Genomic DNA, 21,337 nt, shown 5'->3' on the forward strand with positions numbered 1-21,337 from the left:
TTTCTAAGACCTCAGGGCTAAGAAGAGACACTGCCATTTTCAGAGGTACATTTGACTCACTAAACAAAACATTTCTTCCATCAAAGTTGTTACTATAATAGAAGTTAGGTTCTGGGACTCCTTGTGTAGCTCTCCAGAGTTAAGAGTTCATGCTTCATTTTCACTGAAGGTTTCTCAACCTCAGTGCAATTGCTTTTGGAGACTAGGTAATTCACTGTTACCAGGGGTCTCTCTGAATTGTAAGATATTTAGTAATATCTATCCCTGGCTTCTACTTACTAAACGCCAATAGTGGCCCCACAGTTGTTACAACTAAAAATGTCTCCAGACATTGCCAAAAGTGCCCACATGGGTTGGCGGAGGTGTGTCAAAATCACACCCAGTTGAGAACCACTGAAACTGGATCATGGGTAAATATGCTAAATGAGAAAGGTTTCTTGAGCTGTAACTGGTGATGAACATATCCTGAGATTAGTAACCATCAGTCAACACCTAACATCCCCTATCACCACCAACAATGAAGAGAAAAGTAGTAACACATATTCCAGTGGTCTATGGCTCTTATCCTATTCAAGACTCCTTACTGATTTTATTATTTTGATGTAATTTCCACTGTATAAAAACTGAGAAGAAAGGGCCTAATGATGACTCTGTCTACAGTCACTCTATAGAAATACACCATTCTAGAACTGCAACCAGAATCTTTTGTCATACTCTTTCTCCCTCAATTTTCACTATGCTCAGTTGCTGGCTAGAATCATTTTAAACATAAATCTCAATTTTAATCATGCCATCCTCTGCTTACAGGGCCACCACAGGTCTCCATCACCTCTACCATCAAATACAAACTCCTCTGCATGATCTGCAGGTTTCCTACAAATTACCACCAAAACTCCATCTCATCAAATATCTTTCTCATTCTCCATTTATGCCACCTTTACCCCCTTGAACACAAACAGCTTGCATTTTCAATCTTCCTATGTGGTACATAAAGGACAGATTCATTTTCTCCATGAAAGTTTTCCTAATTAATCCTTCCTGTATTTCTTATCAGTATCATATTTCTGTTAAAAGAATGACACGACTGCAGATTAATTTGTGAAGCAATTGTTTACTGAATGTTTTCAATATGCCAGACACTGAACATTGCTTAGTAGCTGTTTCTATTAATTTACATTCACATTATTTATGCCCAGCTAGATTGTAAGTTCCCAGAGGATAAGAACAGGTCTTATTTGTATCCCTCTGATGCCTCTTAATAATGATGCTAATAAATACACTTTAAATTTGATTAGCAATTATAACCTTTCAAATTACTTTCATGGTTATTAGCTTTTTGGTTATATATTTTCACTATTTTACAGTCAGTGAAAGTGGGACAGTAAATGCCCTAGGGACTAATCTATAGGTTACACAACTGGTGCACGGCAAAGTATGCATTTAACATGTGTTGACTGACTGAATCAGAACTACGAAAATTTCTCTCCTGGTTACATAAAATTCTTACAGCATTTAAAAACAAATGCTATCATAAAGAACGAGAACAGTTGAATGATGCAGAAGACACAGCTGAATGATGCAGAAGTGAATTAAGTTTGGCAAGGATTAAACTGTAACATAGCAGGAAAGCAAGAGAAATCTCTTAGTTTTTGCCTCAAATTGTCTACAAGAGATTAACTTCATAAGGCCTTGACCTCTTACCACAGAAGGTAAAACTTTAAAAAGAATGCAAAATGTAAAGGAAAAGCCACAAAACGGCTGATAAACCCCCAAATTCTAAAAATCACAGCATTTTACCTCATACATATGAAAAAGTTCAAGAAGACACTTTCAATAACTCTAATAAGAGATTTCCCCCCACTGTTTTGAGGAATCCTTAAAAAACATCAAAGTGCCCTTACAAAAAAATTTATTTATCAACCTTTCAACTGAATTCAATAAAATAACGGAAATGAAACGTCAGCTGATTTCTGAGGATACCTACCACCCCTAAGCACCATGTGCCTAGGGAAGCAGCATCATTTATTTGGGCTTTCAAAGTTTATTGCATGCCTACTAAGTGCAGGGACTGGCCGAGGCCCATCTGGAAAACAGGCCTAAATCTCAGTTGCTGGTGTGAACTGGTGCGGGGAATTCGGAAAGGGGAAAGGTGACCTGAAAAGACAAAAAAAAAAATTTATCTTCAATGAGCTTTTTCTTTAAACCTCTGGCCCTCCTCTACTCCGCCCGCCCCCCTTCCCAAGTTTAAGGAGGCGAAGAAATTAAAGTCAAAAAGAAATGAATGGAACAGGTTAAGTTCCCACCGGCCACGGTAAAGTTACATAAGACAGCTCTCAAAAATATTCTTCAGCCGGGTGATTGGGCGGGACCGCAGAAGCCCACTGGCCGGAAGTGCTGGGGAGGGGAGAGTCAGGGGACCCCACCCCACCCCCGACTCACTGGGGGGACCGGAAGTGCAGGACCTGGGATGCGCGGGAGAAATGGGCCTGGGCAGGGCTTGACTCAAGCACCAAGACATCGAGGCCTCTTGAGAGAGTTCTCTGATCCCCAGGCCCCACAGCACCATAGCAGGCTTTCTGCAAAATAGGCATTTTGGAGCTTTTCCGAAGAGGTTCCTAGAGGTGGCGGTAACCTTGACGGGAGGTCTGCAGCGAGGCTCCGCGCTCTTCTCCCATCTTCTGCCTGGGCAAATCTGCGAACCCCCCCCACACACAGTGGTACGCGGAGGGGAACGGACGCCCCGCACCCCCAGTCGCGCGGGCGGGGTTGGGGTGAAATCCCGCTCTGCGCCGGCCGCTGGGCGCTCTCTTCCTGAGGGAGAAAGACAAGTGGGCGGCGGGGGCGGGGTCACGGCGGGCCAGGTGTTAGAAAGCTGGCCCTCTGGGGGTCCGAGGCTCCGACGCGGCTTGTGAAAATGTAACCGAGTTAGGAGCTCGTAGCGGGAGCTTTGTTCTGGCCGCCTTCTCCAAGGCCGCGGCCGAGACGGCGGAGCCGCTGGAGGACCGGAGGACCGACTCCGGCCTCGGCGGACGCCCCGGGCTCGCGCAGCGTTTTGCGACCCTCGGAGGAGGCAGAGGGTGGGCACCGAGGAGCCTGTTTTCAAACTAAATTGTTAAGAATGAAAGTTGGCTCCAGGGTTTTTATCCGGGCATCTAGAAACAGTAGAAACTCGCAATCTTGTCTCTGTCTTCTCCGATCCCTAATTTATTCAGAAGCTCTCGGCCTGGCCTGCAAATGCGGAACGAGAGGACAGGGAGCGCCTCTCTTTTCCACCCTCTCAACCTCTCTCTTCCCACGTCGGAGCGCCCTCTCCCCCCCGGAACGAGTCGCCCCCGCCCCTACCTTCATCCCACACACTTCATTGGACCGTCTCAGCAGTCCCTGACATATTCCACAAAACACAAAAGGACCAGTGCGCTCCACTTCACTCGTTCTCAGTACTGGGCGACGTACATCAGAATAGGAGAGCTGGAGAGTTTCTTGCTGGTCTTAATATAATTAAAATGCACTGGCCCCGTGTGTTCCCAAAGGCACAAGAAGAAAAGTGTTTGGACTCAGTAATGATGCACAACGTCGCTTATCACTTTTAAGACACCCCCCGCCCCCGCCCCGACCCTAAGCGTAAACTGAGAATTCAGTTGTGAGAGGAAATAGCTTTCGAGATGATTTTTCATCACATTACATGTATGACACCTCCACACTCTCTACTCTCTTTGAATGTCCAAAGATAGGATAGAAACTCTAGGTTAATTTCCAAATGTTAGTGACCCATAGGAGCCCTAACTCCCCTTCCTGCAGTGCCTGCTCCCTCTCATCTTGGGAATGGAGAGAAACTCTGGGGTCTGTAGGACCCTAACCGCGTCTGATGGTTGAAGGCGGGAGGAGGGATGGAGGAGAGAGATGGAAAGGGAAAAACACACACACACACATTTGTGTTCATTTACACATTTCCTGTGCAGAACAAAAAAGTCCCACCATCAGCAAAAGAAGTCTCTTCCTCCAAAATAGCAGCCAAAGAGGGAAAATTAGAATATGCATAAATTTCTTCATTTTCATTCTCTCAGAGCACGATTTCCGGCAGATTTGTATTTAAACTGCTCTATTAATCCCAATTTCTGAACAGCATTTTACTTAGCATCTTCCCAAAAAACTCACCTAGAGTATTGCTCTCCTCCCACTACCCTGTTTTGAATCCTCCTCCCCTGTTCTCCAACTGCCAATGAGGATTTCATTGATAAGACTGTCACTTTATTTTTCATGTCCATTGTTTTCTTTTCAAAACTGGACTGATGCATTGGATTGCACTTTAATACAAGCTCGCTGCTGTCGGTGAAGCCATAACTGCAAAATGAGAGCCTAGTGGAAAAGATCTGTTTTTGAAATGTGTACCCAAAAGAAAATAAACAGTATGGGACCAATAGACTTTTGCAGCTACTCTCTTGGCATGGAATCCTTTCCTTTTGTACACAGGTCACACCCTCCCACCGTTGGTAATAGGATGCTTGGACAGTTCCACCCTCAAAACTTCACCCTGTCCTCCATTTTTATGGAGTGTGATAGTCACACAACCTTCTTCAAAGGAGTATTACTCCTAAATATTCAGAGTGTCAATTCACTAAACACCCCCACAGCCCATTTTTAAAATATTTATTTTGCACTTGTGCAACAGATCTACCTGTATCTGCCTTGAAAACTTCTTTGTTGGAAAAAATGCTAGCATCATTTGAAACCATTCCTTTTCTGTGATATAATAGTTTGACTTGGGCTTACCTCTCTTGTCTTTGAAACTGTATATATTTCTTTTATTTAATAGTAGAATATGAATGTTTAAAGAAGGAAATGACTACATCTTCATTTACTGAAAACATAAATAGATCTTAACTCCACTCACTGCTAAGTTCCTCACTCCTGCACACCCTGAACAGAAAGAACCCTATATTTGCTTCATAGTACAGTCCAAGCAGAATGCCATGGTTCTGGCTTTCCTTCAGTGTCTACAAATCATAAACACCAATTATTGGTGGTTAAAAGTTAGAAATACTGATACGTTTAGTTCTTAGTTTCTAAAGTGTACATATTTCAACTATATTCAGCATAATACATATGGAATATGTGCATAAGCATTTATATTTGTTGGCTAACGATGTTTTTAAGATACTGGGTTCTAGAAGCCTACTAATTTTGTTAAATGGGTGCATAAACAGTGCAGATGAATGTCTGCATGACTTTTACTGCTTTTTGAAATGTCTGGTTTTATTGTTTCTTTACTTTCTGTCAAATATTCCCATTATGAATGTATTAACTTAGTCTATTTTAGTTAGGCATGTCTCCAATGACTCAGAGATTCTCAGATATGTACAATTAAAACCAAGTTGTTTGAAAATAAATTCTTAAAAGCCATACTTTTGGAATGTACATAACAGGATTGAGGGCTACTTTTACTGGTGATGTTGGTTTCTTTTAATTGTCTGGTTGAAACAAATGATAGTTGTCTTTTAATCAAGGGACAATTCAAATGAATAAAAACAATCACAATAACTGAGGATATTTTCCATAAAATATTTTAATTAGAGTTGGATTTTATATGGAAAGCTCCAGTTTGATTTCAAGTTGCAGAGTTGTACTTGCAGAAGAGTGAAGTGAACTTAGTAGTTATTAGTTATTGTTAGTGCACAGAGAAGGTCTGGGGGGTGCCACTGAAATGCAGAGCAATATACAATTTCAACCAAAGTTGTCTTTCTCCCGTAGCACACTGAGCATCACCTCTGAATTTATCCCTAGAAATGAAAGCTCCTCATTCTCTGCTGATCTTTCGTGAAAAACAGTCTCATGAACTGTAATATTTTCATACATTTTTAAGTGAAAAGACTAGATGAAAATGAAAAAAGATCCTTCAGCCTCCCTGCTGTGAAAGGTGAGGAGATAGATGCACTATACTAAGACCAGCAGGGGAGTTGCGTCCTTCTTTTTTTCCCTCCCTTCCTCCAACTACCATTTGGTTTAGTTATGGATTGCATGTATATGATAATATCTAAAGAAAAGAGTTTTCTTGAGGACAAAACTGGCTCTTGATAGTATGTCTTTCTTTTTGTAATTCTGTTTTAACAAGGCATGAAGATCTTTTCTCATAAGTTTTCAAGGCTACATTAATTTGCAGGGAAACAGAACAATGCAAACACATCTTACGATCATCCTTCTTTCCTTTTAAACTGTCCTTCTGTTGCTAAAGTCCTTTTCCATTTGGTCCTACCCAAATTCCTTCCACTGGGCTGCCAAGGGATTTCTCTTATTTTTTGCTCTCCTCTCCCACAACTGCCCGTCCTCTTCTAACCAGCTTTTGTTCCCCTCCAAAATGAAAGCAGTTACCCAAACAGTCTGCTTTAACCCCAACATCTGCCTGACAAACACTGAGTCTTAATTCTCTCCCTATCTGCTTTTTATTTTCTTTCATTTCCTTTTTCTTGGGGGTGGGGTGCATAGGGGGCTCAGGACATAGGGAGAACTTTGGGCTGAGAGGATAGTTAGATGCCTGCAGATACAAACTCAGTGGCGGATTCCTTCCAGCCTCATCTCAGGAACTGGTGGCTGTTCTTGTACCTGGAACAATAAACCTTGACAGGTTTACAACTGATAAAAGCACCTCTCCCTCCTCCTAAACAGATGGGTCAAATTTACCAGCTAGATTATCACCAGGTACTAACATCTTCTACCTGATCTCCTCCCTCTACTTCTACTCCCTCCACTTTACTGTCCTCTTTGCATCCCTCCATCTCGAAAGAAATCAGAGCTCATCCTGGAGGCCCTAATTTCTAATTTTTGTGTCTCGCCCAATGACCTGAGTTCCTTAGGGCCAGAGTTCTCTTTTGATTCACGGAGCCTTAGTTCCTATCCCCTACTCAAACTTCTTAGCTTTGTGAATGTGAGTCCCAAATATGACAACTTGACCATTCTCCAGAAGAGCTCCAGCCAGAAGGTACCAGGTCCTTCTACTCAAGAATCCCTTGATGTGTCTGTCTCTGCTTCCAGGTCCTTTCTGGGTTGATTTATTTGGGAATAGTGTCCAAGGGGGACATGCCCATAGCAGTGAAGAGGGGACACAAAAGTACTCAGTGACACTAAAAAGATCCACCATGTTAGACCAGGGGAAGTCTATTAGAACACAAATTGGGCAGGAATGGATCATCCATCTAACCAGTGATACAAGAAATCAGAGGAATGTCCAACTGCAGCCATGAAACACAAATTTCAGACTGAAATAGATTCCGTCTTCATCCTGTTGGCCAGAAAAAATATTTTAAATTGTTTATGCCATTATTGTTTGTATTATTATTATTAACATTTTATTTTTGTCATTATTGCTGCAGTTTTTGTTATTTTATTTTTGTTGTTGTTGCTGCTATTATACTACTCAACAGAAGTTTAGAAAGATTAGTCAGATTAATTAGTTTATTGGTAATTTAAAGCTGAAAACTAGTAATTAAGCCAAAAACTAAAAATGATCAGAGATGATTCATACCAGTGTAGGATTTGGGAGGAAGAGAATCTAAATTTTGGATATAAAATTTGGCAGCTGTGAAATAAACAGGACTTGGGGATCAGAACTATGGTAATTGGAATATTCTTAGTCACTCAGTCTCTCTCTCTCCCCCCCAACGTGCTCCAAATTCAGCTAAGATCACTCTGTGATTTGTTTGATGGGGGGAAAAAATACATTTGTTTTTGTCGACAGAGAACAAAGACCCTAGGCTTGTTCTTCAGTCATTTGCATTTGCACGTGAATTCCTTCTGCTTAGGACCATCCAAATACCTAAGATCTCTCCTCTCTAAGTTTGCCTCCTTCATGTCTTTGCTCTTATTACACACCTCACTGAAGAGGGTGCATCATATAAGACAGGTATACAATTTCAGCCCTCTCCACAGACACATTCCATGGAATATAAATTCAATAATGCAATTCTCTCCACAACAAGCTCTCTGCTATCTTTCAAATATAATTAATGTTTTGATAGTGCAGTTCTTTAACTACATATATACACACAAAAACAGACGCACCCGCTAGCTTTGCTGTTTGTGAATCTAAAACAGAAATGGATTCGGCTCTTTCAGTGACTCCTAAAATTCCTCAACTCAGTCAGCCCACAGAGAAGAAATCTGTTTAGGTAATAACTGCACAGTCTGTTGTATGTCCAAAAATACTTAAAACAATAAAAATGCAAGCCCCTAATTTTTGACAGTCATTTTTGTCAAATTTCCTAGTAATTAAAGGCTATTCTGAATTGATATTCTGATACAGACATTCACCAGATAGCAGTCAAAATCAACAAAAACACTGTCCTAACCTACTGGTTGTCTTTTCCAAGTTTTGATGATGGAAACTGAATTTCAGTACCTTCCATTTATCCAGTTGGGGCTAAATTGACAGAGATGTATACAAACTAGCAACCATAACAACGGCTTCCATATGAGACTGCTTATTCCGTCAGATACCTCAGTTATATGTTTCAGATGGGTTAATCCATCCAATTACAGTTGGTTGTATATTGACATATTTGTATGTGAAATAGATGGTCAGAAAGACAGATATGTAGATAACCACCTACCCAATAGCAGTTAAGTGAGCAAATGCTGCTGAGCTCCTATATTCAAATGTACAATATCCCTAACATTTTATTCCTACAAGCTGACTACAATTATAAGAGGATGAATAAACTTTCAGACTGTAGGACATGATATGTTTTCAGTCTTAGAAGAAAAACATGTAATCTGTAATACTTAATCCAATGAAAATATAAACCTTAATCTCCCTATATTGTTACTGAGTTGAAGGAGCTAGTTATTTGGAACTGATACACTGATTCCCAAGCATATGGGCCATTTTGTTTGATTTGTGAATGTATATGAGGTGCTGGCAAGGGCAACACTTTACACATTTCTGCACAAAATTTTTAGAGAAGATACATAAGAATTAAAAACAAATCTTTTGAGGTTTTATTTTCTTAGTCTTCATGTGGCTATTGATGTTTGGAATTGTGAAAGAAGATAAAAGAATGAACAAGTAAAGGAGCACATGTGGCTGATTTTAAATAAGTAGATCTTTTTACTAGACATGAAAGAAACAAAAATATTTCCCCAGTACAGTTGTGCAAAAAGAGGGGAGAGTGTGATTTGTGGAGCTCACTGTGCTTTTTGTTCTTGTTTTAGATGGTGGTGGCCCATCAGGGTTCCTTTAACATTACTTTTCTCCAAACGCTTTTCCTTGAAAGCATAAATGTGAGGACTACTTATCCCTTCATTCCTTCACAGGCTAATGTATAACAGCAAATATTTCTGTTAGATTTTCAATAGAAAAAAAGTCTTTACAAGTTGGAAGTTTCTATTTTAATACAGGGCCAAATGATCGATCTCAGTTGTTTAGATGCAGTTGATTTTTGCCTCTACCGAGCTGCTGTGTGTGTGTGTGTAAGATTTTTACAATATTGATCAGCAATGATGTGTGAGCTATCAAACAGAAATCTGTTGGGCTTTTTAGATTTGTTCTGATTTCTTCCTTGTTTTCTCCTTTTCGATTTGTTTTTGAGGCAGTGACACGACTACTTCTCTGATTCCCAAATGAGGTTTTGTTTGGCTCAGGTTAATATTAAAGAAGATCACATACACGGTTGGAAAATATTGTTATTTTTCTTTAATGGGGAAAATTGGACTCCCGCGTGTCAGATCTGTGGTTTTCTGAAGGGCAATGGAAATGGTACTGACATCACTTTGCACTTTAACAATCGGATTTGGTCAGGGTACAAGTTGTTTGTTTAACCCGACAGCTCGGTGCACCCCGTCGCACGCTTTGCACACTCATTAAAACGATTATTCACGACCTGTCGAGTGTTTTCGGGTTCATTCACAGGAAAGGCTTGGAGCGAGCGAGAGCAATTCAAGTCAACACTGTCCACTACCCCGACGCACGTGAGGACGAGCTGGTGCGTGCGTAGAAAGGGGGGATGGTGAGCACGCCTTAGCTCTAAGTCCGGTTCGTCTGATGCTCTGGAATCTCAGTCTCGAAAGAATGCAGAGTGCTTGGTCCTAAAGGGCCATATCTCTGTGTAAACTTCAAGGGCTTGGCACGGGACAGAAAAATAAAAATAGACAAAATAAACAAACCTCAAAGCTCTCCCTCTGCTCCTCCTTTCAACCTTCTACAAAGCTTAAGGTCCCAGGGCTCGCCCACCTTCTGCCTGCAGCCGCCTGACTGCGAGGCTCCACCTCTCAGAGCACCGATGCTGAGGATAAGTAGTTTCAGGAAAACTCGCCAGGGTGAGGAGAGTTAATTCCATGTCTCAAGGCCCTTTCCTTCTTAAGAAAGAATTCGATTAATTTTCCTCTATATTCTTCGCAGATACCAGAGAAGGGGGAAGCGTTAGAAACGAAGAAGAGAGCTATTAGCGGTATCTGGTAGATGAATTCCAAATTATTAGTGAGGAAAAATTGATCCTCCAGACTGCAATAAAAGATCTGTAAAGTCAGAAGCAAATAGCCCTCGATGAATTTGGCCACTCCTCCCCCTCATTTCCAAGTCATCTTTCAACATTTTGTAATGACAATAAGAGAAGCACATGCATCTCAATCTCCCATAAGTAAACAAGGCCTGCTGTCACTTCTACCTGATTCTACTTTATTCCTTCTAGAGTACTGCCTTTTACATATAAAAGTCACACCCCCTGGTCTTTAGTTGTCCTATTTGTTCAAATCAACTTTGATGCGTAACATTCACATGTGAGCTTTTAGTTCAAGAGAAATGCCAATCTTCATAAGGTATAATTGTAGACATACACTAAATAATAGAATATATGCATTTAATAGGTACTGAAGAACCTGAGAATATCCTGTTCAGTGTAAGTACCCCTGGCATAACTTAGAGGTAAGAGATATTTTAAAACATTGCCACTTCCATATTCAAAATCCATTGCTCCTTGATTTTCAATAGCATTAGTAAACCCAATGGTCACTTTATTGTCATGAGGGTAACCTAGTCATGTCAATGGAAAAAAAAAAAAAACCCATTCATCAGTTTCATTTTATCACACCTAACATCATATAATCATCTGTTTTCCTATTTTATAAAAACACAAGCACAATGTTTGAAGAGAAGAATGGAAGCTTTTGAGTAGTGTGAGATTTTAATCAGAGACAGGTTCCTAATTGCTAAAAAGTAAGTACGAATAAGTAATTTCATAAACTCTTTGGATTGCCATAATTCACTACCAAGTTTACTTAAAATTGATCTGTCAAATGTGTTTCCTATATAAGCTCTTTCATTAAAACCAACCTGCGATAATAATCAAGAGGCAGATGCTGAAATATGTAAGTAAATAACTGAAAGTCTGCATAAATAAACACAAATCAATGCAGTAATAGACCACACCATCGATGCAGGAATGATCGATTTTAGTCTTCCAGCCTGCAATCAGAGCTCCCAATGTATAATTAAAAGTATATTTTTCAACTCCACTGCTGCTACTACTACTACTACTATTACTACTACTGAAAATAAATAAATAAACAAGCCCTGTTGCCACTTCTATCTGATTCTACCTTATTCCTTCTAGAGTATATTTGATGGGGTGGGAGAAGTACTCTATTTTTTCTAAGAAAGCTTTGCCAAACTTAAAATTACATCATTAATTATAAAAATTATAAAAGTATTAAATAATAAAATTGCCACCTTATTCATGTTCTGAATTTTCAACCTTTATCATAGCCTCTAATTATTCATTCAGCATGTTTTAAGGGGTAAAAGACACACAAAGTACTCATTATTTTTAAAGACTTTTTTAAACTACTATGGTACCTTTGGCTTTATAGGTTCTTTGGGCCTTTTGTTAAAACAAAAGAGTAAAAATGTTGTTTCCTCAATATACCCTGGGAGTTCTTATGCCTATGCCTGCATATGCAAGCAGTCTGAAACAAGGAAGGGGGGAAGAGCATCTGCGTTATTCCAAAATTGTTTCATAAAGTGATTGCAAAACAAACAAGTGTCTGACTCAAAGAAATAAATATACTTTGGATTTCTAGAAATTCACATCTGAAACATTTCAGATTTTGCTTAAAGTTAAATTTCCTTTTTAAGAATATTTATCCGTGGAGGGCAGAATTAATTTAAATTAGGAAGTACCGGTGTATGATGAGTTTGAGTATTTAGGTTCTGTAGAGTAATGAAAATATGGTGTTCACATTTTTTTCTTAATCAACAAAGATGCTTATTTACATTCATCCTTGAATTAGCATGGTCCTTCTGAAACACAGGCCTCAAATTTTTTCTTATTTATGAAATTCATCTTCTTGAAAGTGATTTTTTTCCTTGCATGATATCACTAGCACATAAATATCCATTTTTATTATCTTTATATAATTATGTGACCAAACATTCTCTTTGACTCCTCTCCTTTCCATCCAGGAAACAGGATGCAAGGGCAACTGAACCCAAAAGGAAAATATCACCAGTTATTGTTTAGAGCTAATTTAACAGATAATTTAACTTCAAACAACAATGATCAGGTCATTAAATTTCAGAGCAGTGAGAAAATGAAAGAACTGAGAGATAACTCAGTTTATCTCTAACCCCACTACAGTTTTTAGTTTTCCTACTCAGTCAACAGAATCAACAACGCCTTGCCTTCCAGGCCCGGAGCTAGATAGGTTTGCACCTTAAATGCATTCTGATTAAAAGGATTAGACAATATGAGGAGGAGAAAAGGGGAATAAAACTGAGGAAGATGGCCCCAATTCGAGGAGTGCTGACTGTGTAGAAAAATTCAACCTAAATCGAAATTAAATATCCCAAACATGTCCGGCAGTTGAACAGTCTCTCTCACTCATATAATAATCCCTAAATCTTGCAGTGTGCCATGTGCTGTCCTCCCTTGCAGCTTGTCCGCAAGGCCGAAGGGGAGGGCGTCAGGCAACACCCCATGAAAAGGACATAGGACATCCTATCTCCTTTCTCACTCTCACAAGCATAATTTTGAGAGTTACTGGCTTTTTAAAATGCCTTTTCCTGATCTCAACAATTCTGGAATTTCTGCCTACCTCAAGTTTTGATAGAGGGCCAGGTGAGGATGGGGTTGAGGCACAGAAATTGGGTCTTATGGAAGACGGGGAGGGGACAGTCGGAAATGGATGAGCTCCATTCTTCATGGTGCTTTCTTTTCAAGGCTAAAGATCACTGCTGAGAATCCCCCTCGCACAGGCAGGATGCTCTGCCCACCTAACCCCATGCCTCCCTTTCCCTGGCCCAGGGACACCTTTAAAAGTGTTGAGGGAATTCCTACCCCAAAGGCTTCCTCTTTTCCTGTAAGAACCCTTCACTTCGGACCACAGGTTTGGGCAGAAAAGAAACACCGGGTAGAAAGCGAAATGGAAGAGTAGAGTGGAAAGGAGAAAGTGTCTACTACAGAGAAAACAGTCCTATCAACTAGCAAGTGCTAAGATCTGAAACCGCACTAGGTAAACAAAAAGAAACAACTTTGAAGGGGAAGAGGGCGGGTGGAGAACACGGAAGAATAAGAAGAAAGGGAAAAGGTGGGGAAGCGCGCCGGCCAAGCTTCTGGAGTCAATTTATCTGGCGTCAGCCAGTGTTGAGCTATCAAACTCCAAGCTCCGCTTTGTCCTGGGCAAGAGCGCCCTCACCTTGCTGCTCCCTGCGCAGCGCCCGGCTTCCCCTCTGCTGGCATCTCTGCCGCAGCGTCCCGGGAGCGCCTCTCCACCGGGCCGCCAGCGCCGCCGCGACCCGGCCGCCCAAATCACGTTTCTACACAATTCCAAAATCCGAGAAAACCACGCTGCCGAGTCCCTGCCACAAGGACCTCAAGTCCCTCCATCGTGCTGAAGTCCCCGAGGCTCCAGAAAGGCTAACGGGAAACCTCGGCGAGGGCTCCAAACTCGCTTCGCGCCGAGTTAACCTGTCTCGCACGCCCGCAGCCACTCTCGGGATACCCTGGCTCTCGAGCTTACACCGCCGTCTCCTAAGTGTGCATTAAGAATCAATTATTAGCCTGAGATCCCAAAGCCGGGAACTGAGATATTCCCAGCAGGGACGAATTCAAGCCCAGAACGGTGCTCATTTCCTTACTCCGAATAAGGGGAAAAGAGCCTCCCACCCCCGACTACCTGGAGCAACGCCGCTAAAGCCGGCAGGGACCCTCGCCCGACCCAGGCCAAGGAGCTGGGAGCGGAAGGCCAGCTCTGGGGGAGGTGGGCAGTGTTGGTGTGAAAATAGGGGGAGGAACATCCCACCAAAAAATAAAAAGAAAGACAGAAAAGGAAAAAGAAAAGAAAACTTAAGAACGAAGCAAGCCCTTGGCTCTCGAACAAAAACCTTTGTCTCAAATAGGGGGAGCAAATACATAACAGGTTTGAACCTTAAGTCTCCTTAGTGTCTTCTCGCAGTTTCTTTAAGACTCAGAAATCCTTATCCTACGAAATGAATTACTTTGCATTTTGGAACCTAGTTCAGTCTCCCACTACCCTGGCTCCATATAAATTCTTCTCCTTTCCCCTCCATCCCTTTTTACCATGTCTACACCGTTTTTACTTAGGGATCCACCGTGACTCTCTGCCGCCGAGGGAAAAAAGAAAATCATGCATTCTTTCAGCTACTTCTGCTGATAGCGCGCCCTCTAAGAAAAAAACTTTTTTTTTTTTTCAAAGAGTACTTTAGTCCTGGACCTCAAAGTCTCAGTTTGAACCTTGGTCAAAATCAGCCGGTCGGGCACAGCCCCACCGCCACCCGGATCCCGGTAAAACACTTTCACTTACCGATCTTGGGGTAAGAGCGCTTCTAGTCCTGACGTCTTTTTCTTCGGCATCCTTCGGGCAACATCAGGCACAGTCTTGGATGGAGAGGGGAGAAAAGATAGAAATTGGAAGGCAGAAAAGAGACTCAAAATATAACACTACATCATATATTCCCTTGAGCCACCTTGGCCTACATCCTTAGGAAAAGGTCCCGGTGAACTGACCGCTGGAGTGGAGAAAAGGTCGGTTTGGGGGCCGAAAACCAAGAGGTGGATTATTTTAACTGCTGGTGGTTGGGGGGCGGGGAGGGGAGACTCTGGAGGGAGGGTAGAGAAGGGAGAATGATTGGGATGGGAAAAGAAAGCCTTTAAAAAAAAAAAGCGCGCAAAAGAAAATCAAGAATGAAGTACTGTGAAAGCGCCTTTGAACTCTTACAGGTTGGAAGCTCCTAAGGAGAATGCAGACGTGTATGCGTGAAAAGGAGAATCTAGATGACCCCTATTCTTTCTGTATCTCCTGGATCTGGCCTCAAGTGGGGGGTGGGGGGGAGAAGGGGGAATTTTAATTTTAGTTTCACCTACCCTACTTGTTGGAATGGTTGCGCAGATTTTCATGCTGGAGAGTCCCATCTGTCTGGCAGAAGCTGGAGTAGTGTTGGGGGCAGGTTATCTGGTGAAGTAGGAATGTACAGGAACCCCGCCCTCTAGGCACAGTTACACAACCCCAGCAACCCGTCTCAGCCCCTTCTAAAACCTCTAATGGTCTTCACCTTCACCCTTTGTTAGCCTATTTCTCAAACAGGCATTGAGTCCCAAACACAACCAGCCAATTTAGCTATTCATAAAATTAATTTCTCAAAAGCAAAACTACTTCATTGCATGCAAGTTCTTCAATGATGTTGTAGAAAACAGACTTTTAAAAACCATATTTATATATTAAATATTTTGGATTTATCCACATACTTGTGTGAAATAACCACCAATTTAAATATACATAATTAAATCAAACACGACAAGTCTCATTTTCTTTTTTAATCTCTCTACCTTCAATTTGATGCAAGTCATAGAACCACATGAAATCTTCCATGAGCTTAGATATTGTATTAAATCTTGTTAGTTCTGGGCTTCATATTCCCATAATTTCCAATTTTGAAACAAGTTGAAGAAACCTTTGAAAGAGTCTTTTCACTGCTCTAGCTTAAGTAAGTCACTTTCTCAATGTTTTATATATTAATAATTTGTATTAACTTGTAGCAGACAAAATACTTTAAACCTGGAAAGAAATTGCAATTTGAGATGTCAAATAAGTTATGATCACTAAGCACTTTCAGCTCCAAAATCTCAAAAAGAGCAACCTTCATCTCTTTAAAAACAGTTATAAAAGAAGAAAAGCTTCAAAAAGTTTCAGTGTTTTTCCAGCATAAGTTAATTTTAACTGGCAAAGGTTGAAGACAACAAATATCAACACGTTACAACCAATTTGTTGCAAAAAATCTATTAAATGCCATGCTAGATTTCTGTGTGTTTTTGAAGATGATAGTTTGAGGGACGATAGAACTCATTGAGATAAATGAAATGTTCACATTGGGCTTCAGGAGGCCTTCACAAAGTTCTTTCTCTCTGTATATCCCCCTTAGTATCTAGTATGCATATTAAACAAACTATTCTTACTTCTAATCATATCCGTTGTATGTGTAACTTGGACACGTATCCAAGTAGAACTTTTCTACTCCAGTCCTTAGTTCCTAATGAATTGAAAGAAGTCGATTTTACTTTTGATTTCAGAACATTAAATTTGCCACTGGAATTCTATTTCTTGATCATGCAAATAAACAGTCAGAAATAATAGTTATTTAATATGGCCAGAAAAAAATACTTATGGGGGAAATCTGTCTTCTATATATATATCCCTTTGCCTCAATATGAGTCCAACTGTCTTTGTAACTTTTGATAGGCAAAAGACTATATTTCCTCTGTCCCAGTACATTCTTATTCTACAAATAAAACCCATGGTGAAAGCAAACAATACATCATCACCTTTTCCAGTCTAAACACATGCTTGTCTTTGAGCTGTTTTGGATCACAAATGTGTAATAGGAATTTCCTTTGCCTAACTTCATTCACTTGGACGCTATTACTATTTTTATTATCAGTCATATATTTGGCTTCTAAAACAATTTATTTGTGGAATTTTCTTTCATGCTTCATCCTAAAGAACTGTTAAATTTCAAGAAACTTGGACCTCTGGTGAAACTGCTCTCATACTAAGAAAATAGAATCTTGTCCAGTCTGCTTAAAGGAGATAATTAAACTAGCTGTCTTGGTCTATTTTAGTTCTTTCCCCATTTGTGTATATTTGGTTCCAGCTCTTTTAATTTTTTCCTGGCCTTTTTCTGTCTTTCTTATACCTCTCTCTCTCCTCCTCTCTCTCATTCATGCTTTCTTTTTGGTAGCAAGGACTTTTTTTTTTTTTTTAAGGTTCAAGATCCTCTTTCCCTTTCTTCCCTCTGGCTGTCTCTTCCTCTATCTCCATTCCACAGGCCACCCACTCCCATATTCCAATATTAACTATTCTGTAGTTGTATTTCAAATCTGTTTCAGTCAGCCTGCTTCTCGCCTAGGTTTTTTTTTCGTTTTTTTCTCCTGACCAACTCTCTAAGTGTTTTGCCGATAACATCTTGGGGACAGATTATTTTTCACTGGGCCCTTTGTAAGAAGTAGCTAGCTTATTGCATTACCATAGAACACATTTCAGACTATACAACTGTAACAAATGAACAACTTGTCCTCCACAGACTCACCACAGGATCCAATTAGTTACTAAACCTTTTAGTTAGGTTTACTAATTATTTTCTGGAGTCACAGCAATTGGACTGCTGAAACAACTCAAGAAAATGTTTTCATTTTGCTTCAGATTTATATCTATATTCATATATGTGCATGCATATGTATACTGCAAGTTAAAACAAAATTATGACTAAGCAAGAGGACAAATTTCTAGATAAAACTACACAGACATATTTAAAAGGGAATCAAGAAATACCTCTATGATGTAAAACTGAAAGAAAAGGAGAGAGAGGCATTTTACTTCTTCTCAACATCTGGAGCTTTAAATTGTTATAATTTAAAAATAAAATATAAACATTGATCTGCAAGTCATTACAACAGGTGATCACTTCAGCAAAATCTATATTGCAACTTCAGCACATCTTTATTAGAACTCTTTCATTGTGGGTAAACAGCCACAAAAATAAATGCTGACTTAGAAAGTATAAATACAAATATTTAAACAAAAATATTTGCAGCATTCATAGCGCAAATTGTACCTGAACTGAAGGGCTCTGTCTGTCTATATATATTACATATGTGTGCATTATATTCACTTCTATCTAACCATATACATATATTTATTTATAATTTGCCAAGTGCTATAAACAAGATACCTGAAACAAAATATATAAAAAGCATTCTATCAACTGATTTGAAAATAAACACAAGGTAAATAGCTATGCACATAAAATTAAATAATCTCTTTTTGCTGTATATCTACAGAAACTTAAAGATATCAGCTGAAAAGCCTATATTTTGTATAAAGCTAGCATTTATTAAATAGCCTGCTCCTTGTAAAATTTGACTCCACAATGGAAAAAATATTTTCATTTGAAAATTCTTAGTTCAAATGAAAGGAGCAGTTTAAATTTCAGTTGGCTGAAAAAGCCTTTGAATTCCCTAGAACTTTAATGATCTTTTAAAAATTAGTTCTACTTAATAAAAGAGACAAAAGTATCAAGATATATATGAATTTAGCCTATTTTTTTATTTCTGTGTGTTCATAGTAAACATTTTTGTAAGTGACAAACACGGGCATATGACCACAGTATCACAATCAAGAAATTTTAAGACAACATTAACAATCACTCAAATTTATGCGGCATCTGCGCAACACAGGTTACATATTTGCAAGGTTTACCTATAAGTACAATAGGTATTAACATTTCACTACATTTAGAAAAAATAAAAGTGACCTGTTAGTGACCACATACATCAAAATATACACAACACAAACTGAAGGCAATCATTAATTTTGTCCCCTTCTGATTCATTTGAATGGGCAGTGCTGCCAACTGAAACAACTTTTTTTTTTTAAATACTTAGTATACCAAGTGCATTTTCTAGAACCCAATCTTTGGTCTAAAAGTAAACAAAATTAAAAAAAAAAAAACAGCTTTTTAAAGAAAAGGACAAAACAATAAATGGCCAAAATAATTTCTTGGGCACCTCTACTACGAATGCTTCTTAAATACAAATTACAGTTTAACATTTTAAAACTCTCCCCATAATTTAGGTTGTTCTCAAGGTCTGCGTCCACCATAAAGATCCATGATAATTTATAATACTGCACACATGGAAATCTGGCGGCTCTTAAGGATAGACTTGTCAGGTTTGAATGAAAATGGCAAAGCAGTCACTATTTAGATACACATTCTACTATAATTTTGACTTCCAAACCTTATATTCTACAATGTATTCTCCCCACATTGCACCTCGCTGACACTCCACACCTTGTTAGAATAATAAACAACCCTAAAGACTGAACAAACGTACAGAAATGGGGGGGGGCTTAATAAAAAATACCTGGACTTATTTTTTTAATTATCATTTACAATGCAAATGTGTGTAAAACGTTCACTTACAGTCTGGTCCCAGGGATGTTAATGTATTAAAGGGTTGGAAGAAGACCCCTGATTTTGATGTGTGAAATAATCAGACAGTCCCCCGGACAGTCCCGTGGTGAAACTTGGCAAAGAGGGTCTTAAAGACTCACAGGGCAGGGTCGAGGGGGCCTGCGGAGACGTGGACGAAGACGCGGCCCGGGCGCTCATGGACGTGCTGCTCTGCGAAGTCATTGACGGGTGCGGGACGTGGGGGAAAAAGTAACTGGTCTGGCCCGCGAGCAGGTTGACCGAACAGGGGTTGAGGGAGTAGGTCCCGGAGCAGGGCACCGACAGGCCGCAGGGCACCGAGGCGGCGAGCGCGGCGGCCGTGAGGTGGTGCGTGGCGTAGGGGATCTCCCCGTTGACCAGCCGGTCCACGCTCAGCCCGTTGGCCGTGGAGAAGGAGTGATTGTTGCCCAGCGAGTTCTGAGTCAACACGGAGCTGTAGGGCATGGGGTGGCTGGGGTAGGCCGACGTGGTGCCATTGTAACTCAAAGTGCTGCTGGCGCGGGGGTGGTGCAGGGACAGGAAGGGAGACATGGGCCAGTAGAGGGAGCCGGCGCGGTCCATGAAGGTGAGGCCGGTGGAGGTGAGGCGCGCCCCGCGCTTGAAGGCCAGCTTGGCCCGCGACGTGGTGGAGCGGCGCCGCAGCTTGCCCGTGGTGCCGCCGATGAACACGTCGTCGCTCGACGGGTCCAGCATCCAGTAGTTGCCCTTGCCCGGGTCGTCGTAGTGACGCGGCACCTTCACGAAGCACTTGTTGAGGGACAGGTTGTGGCGGATGGAGTTCTGCCAGCCCTGCTTGTTCTCGCGGTAGTAGGGGAAGTTCTTCATGATGAACTCGTAGATGCCGTTGAGCGTCAGCCGCTTCTCCGGGCTCTGCCGGATGGCCATCATGATGAGCGCGTTGTAGCTGAACGGCGGCTTCTCGTACTTGCCGTTCTTCTTCTCGCCCTCCTTGCCCCCCTCCCCGTCCTTGCCGCCCTCGCCCGCCCCCTTCTTCTCCTCCCCCACGGCGCCGGCGCCCTTCTCCTTCTCGTCCGGCCCGACGGGCGCCAGCTCCCCGGGGCCGCCGCCCGGCTCGCCCTTGCCGCCCAGCCCGTCCGCTTTGGCCCCGTCCAGGGCGGCGGCCGGGGGCGGCGGCGGCGGCGGCGGCGGCGGGAGCAGCAGCTGCTGTGGGCCCTTGTCGTCGTCGGCGGCCGGGGCGCCCCGCGCCTGGGGTGGCTGCGGTGCCTGGGGCGGCGGCGGCGGCGGCGGAGGCTGCTGCTGCGGTGGCGGTTGCGGGGCGGGCGGCGGCGGGTGGTGATGATGGTGGTGGTGGTGATGGTGATGCTGGGGGTGGTGGCTGTTGTGGTGGCCGTGGCTCGCGTGGTGGTTGTCGTTCTGGACCGCCTCTGGCACCAGGCTGTTGATGCTGAACGAGGACTTGGGGATCATTTTCACCTCTTTCCTATCTCCCATGTCCAGCATCACCCAGTCGTCGGGGGGAAACGGCGACGGTGGCGGCGGCGGCGGCGGCGGCGCGGGAGCCGGGCAGCGGCGCAGCGGGCGGCGGCGACCGGTGGGTGCCGAACGGGGCGCGGGCGGCGCGGGCGGCGGCGGCGGCACTGAGCGCTCCGGCAGCAGCGCAGTTGGACCGCAGGCTCCGGCGCTGGCAAGTCATGTAGCAAAAGCAGCAACCACCCCTCAGGAATTAGAAGAAAGAAAAAAAAAAAAAAGGAAAAGAAAAAAAGAAAGAAAGAGAAAAAAAAAAGAAACAACCACCGCCCCGGGGGTGAAGCTCCCTCGCTCCCAACTCTACTTCTTGGTCTCCCCCCCACCCCCCCGCTCCCCCCCCCT

General features: G+C 42.0%; 1 protein-coding gene and 1 long non-coding RNA gene across 2 annotated transcripts in view; one reads left to right on the forward strand and one right to left on the reverse strand.

The window, feature by feature from the left end:
• LOC145528894 (uncharacterized) overlaps positions 1-21,337 on the forward strand; it is a 425,445-nt gene that overhangs the window by 323,725 nt on the left and 80,383 nt on the right. The window lies entirely within an intron of this gene.
• On the reverse strand, positions 5,540-21,314 carry FOXG1 (forkhead box G1). The gene is made up of 3 exons (XM_081548109.1): positions 19,609-21,314; positions 14,806-14,879; positions 5,540-7,273 (listed from the first exon to the last, which is right to left on the reverse strand). The coding sequence occupies exons 1-2, from the start codon at positions 20,966-20,968 to the stop codon at positions 14,869-14,871; spliced, it is 1,371 nt and encodes a 456-aa protein (XP_081404235.1). The 5' UTR covers positions 20,969-21,314; the 3' UTR covers positions 5,540-7,273; positions 14,806-14,868.

Source organism: Giraffa tippelskirchi, chromosome 12 (genome assembly GCF_054371585.1).
Source record: "Giraffa tippelskirchi isolate mGirTip1 chromosome 12, T2T-mGirTip1v1.2.pri, whole genome shotgun sequence".
Classification (NCBI taxonomy): domain Eukaryota; kingdom Metazoa; phylum Chordata; class Mammalia; order Artiodactyla; family Giraffidae; genus Giraffa; species Giraffa tippelskirchi.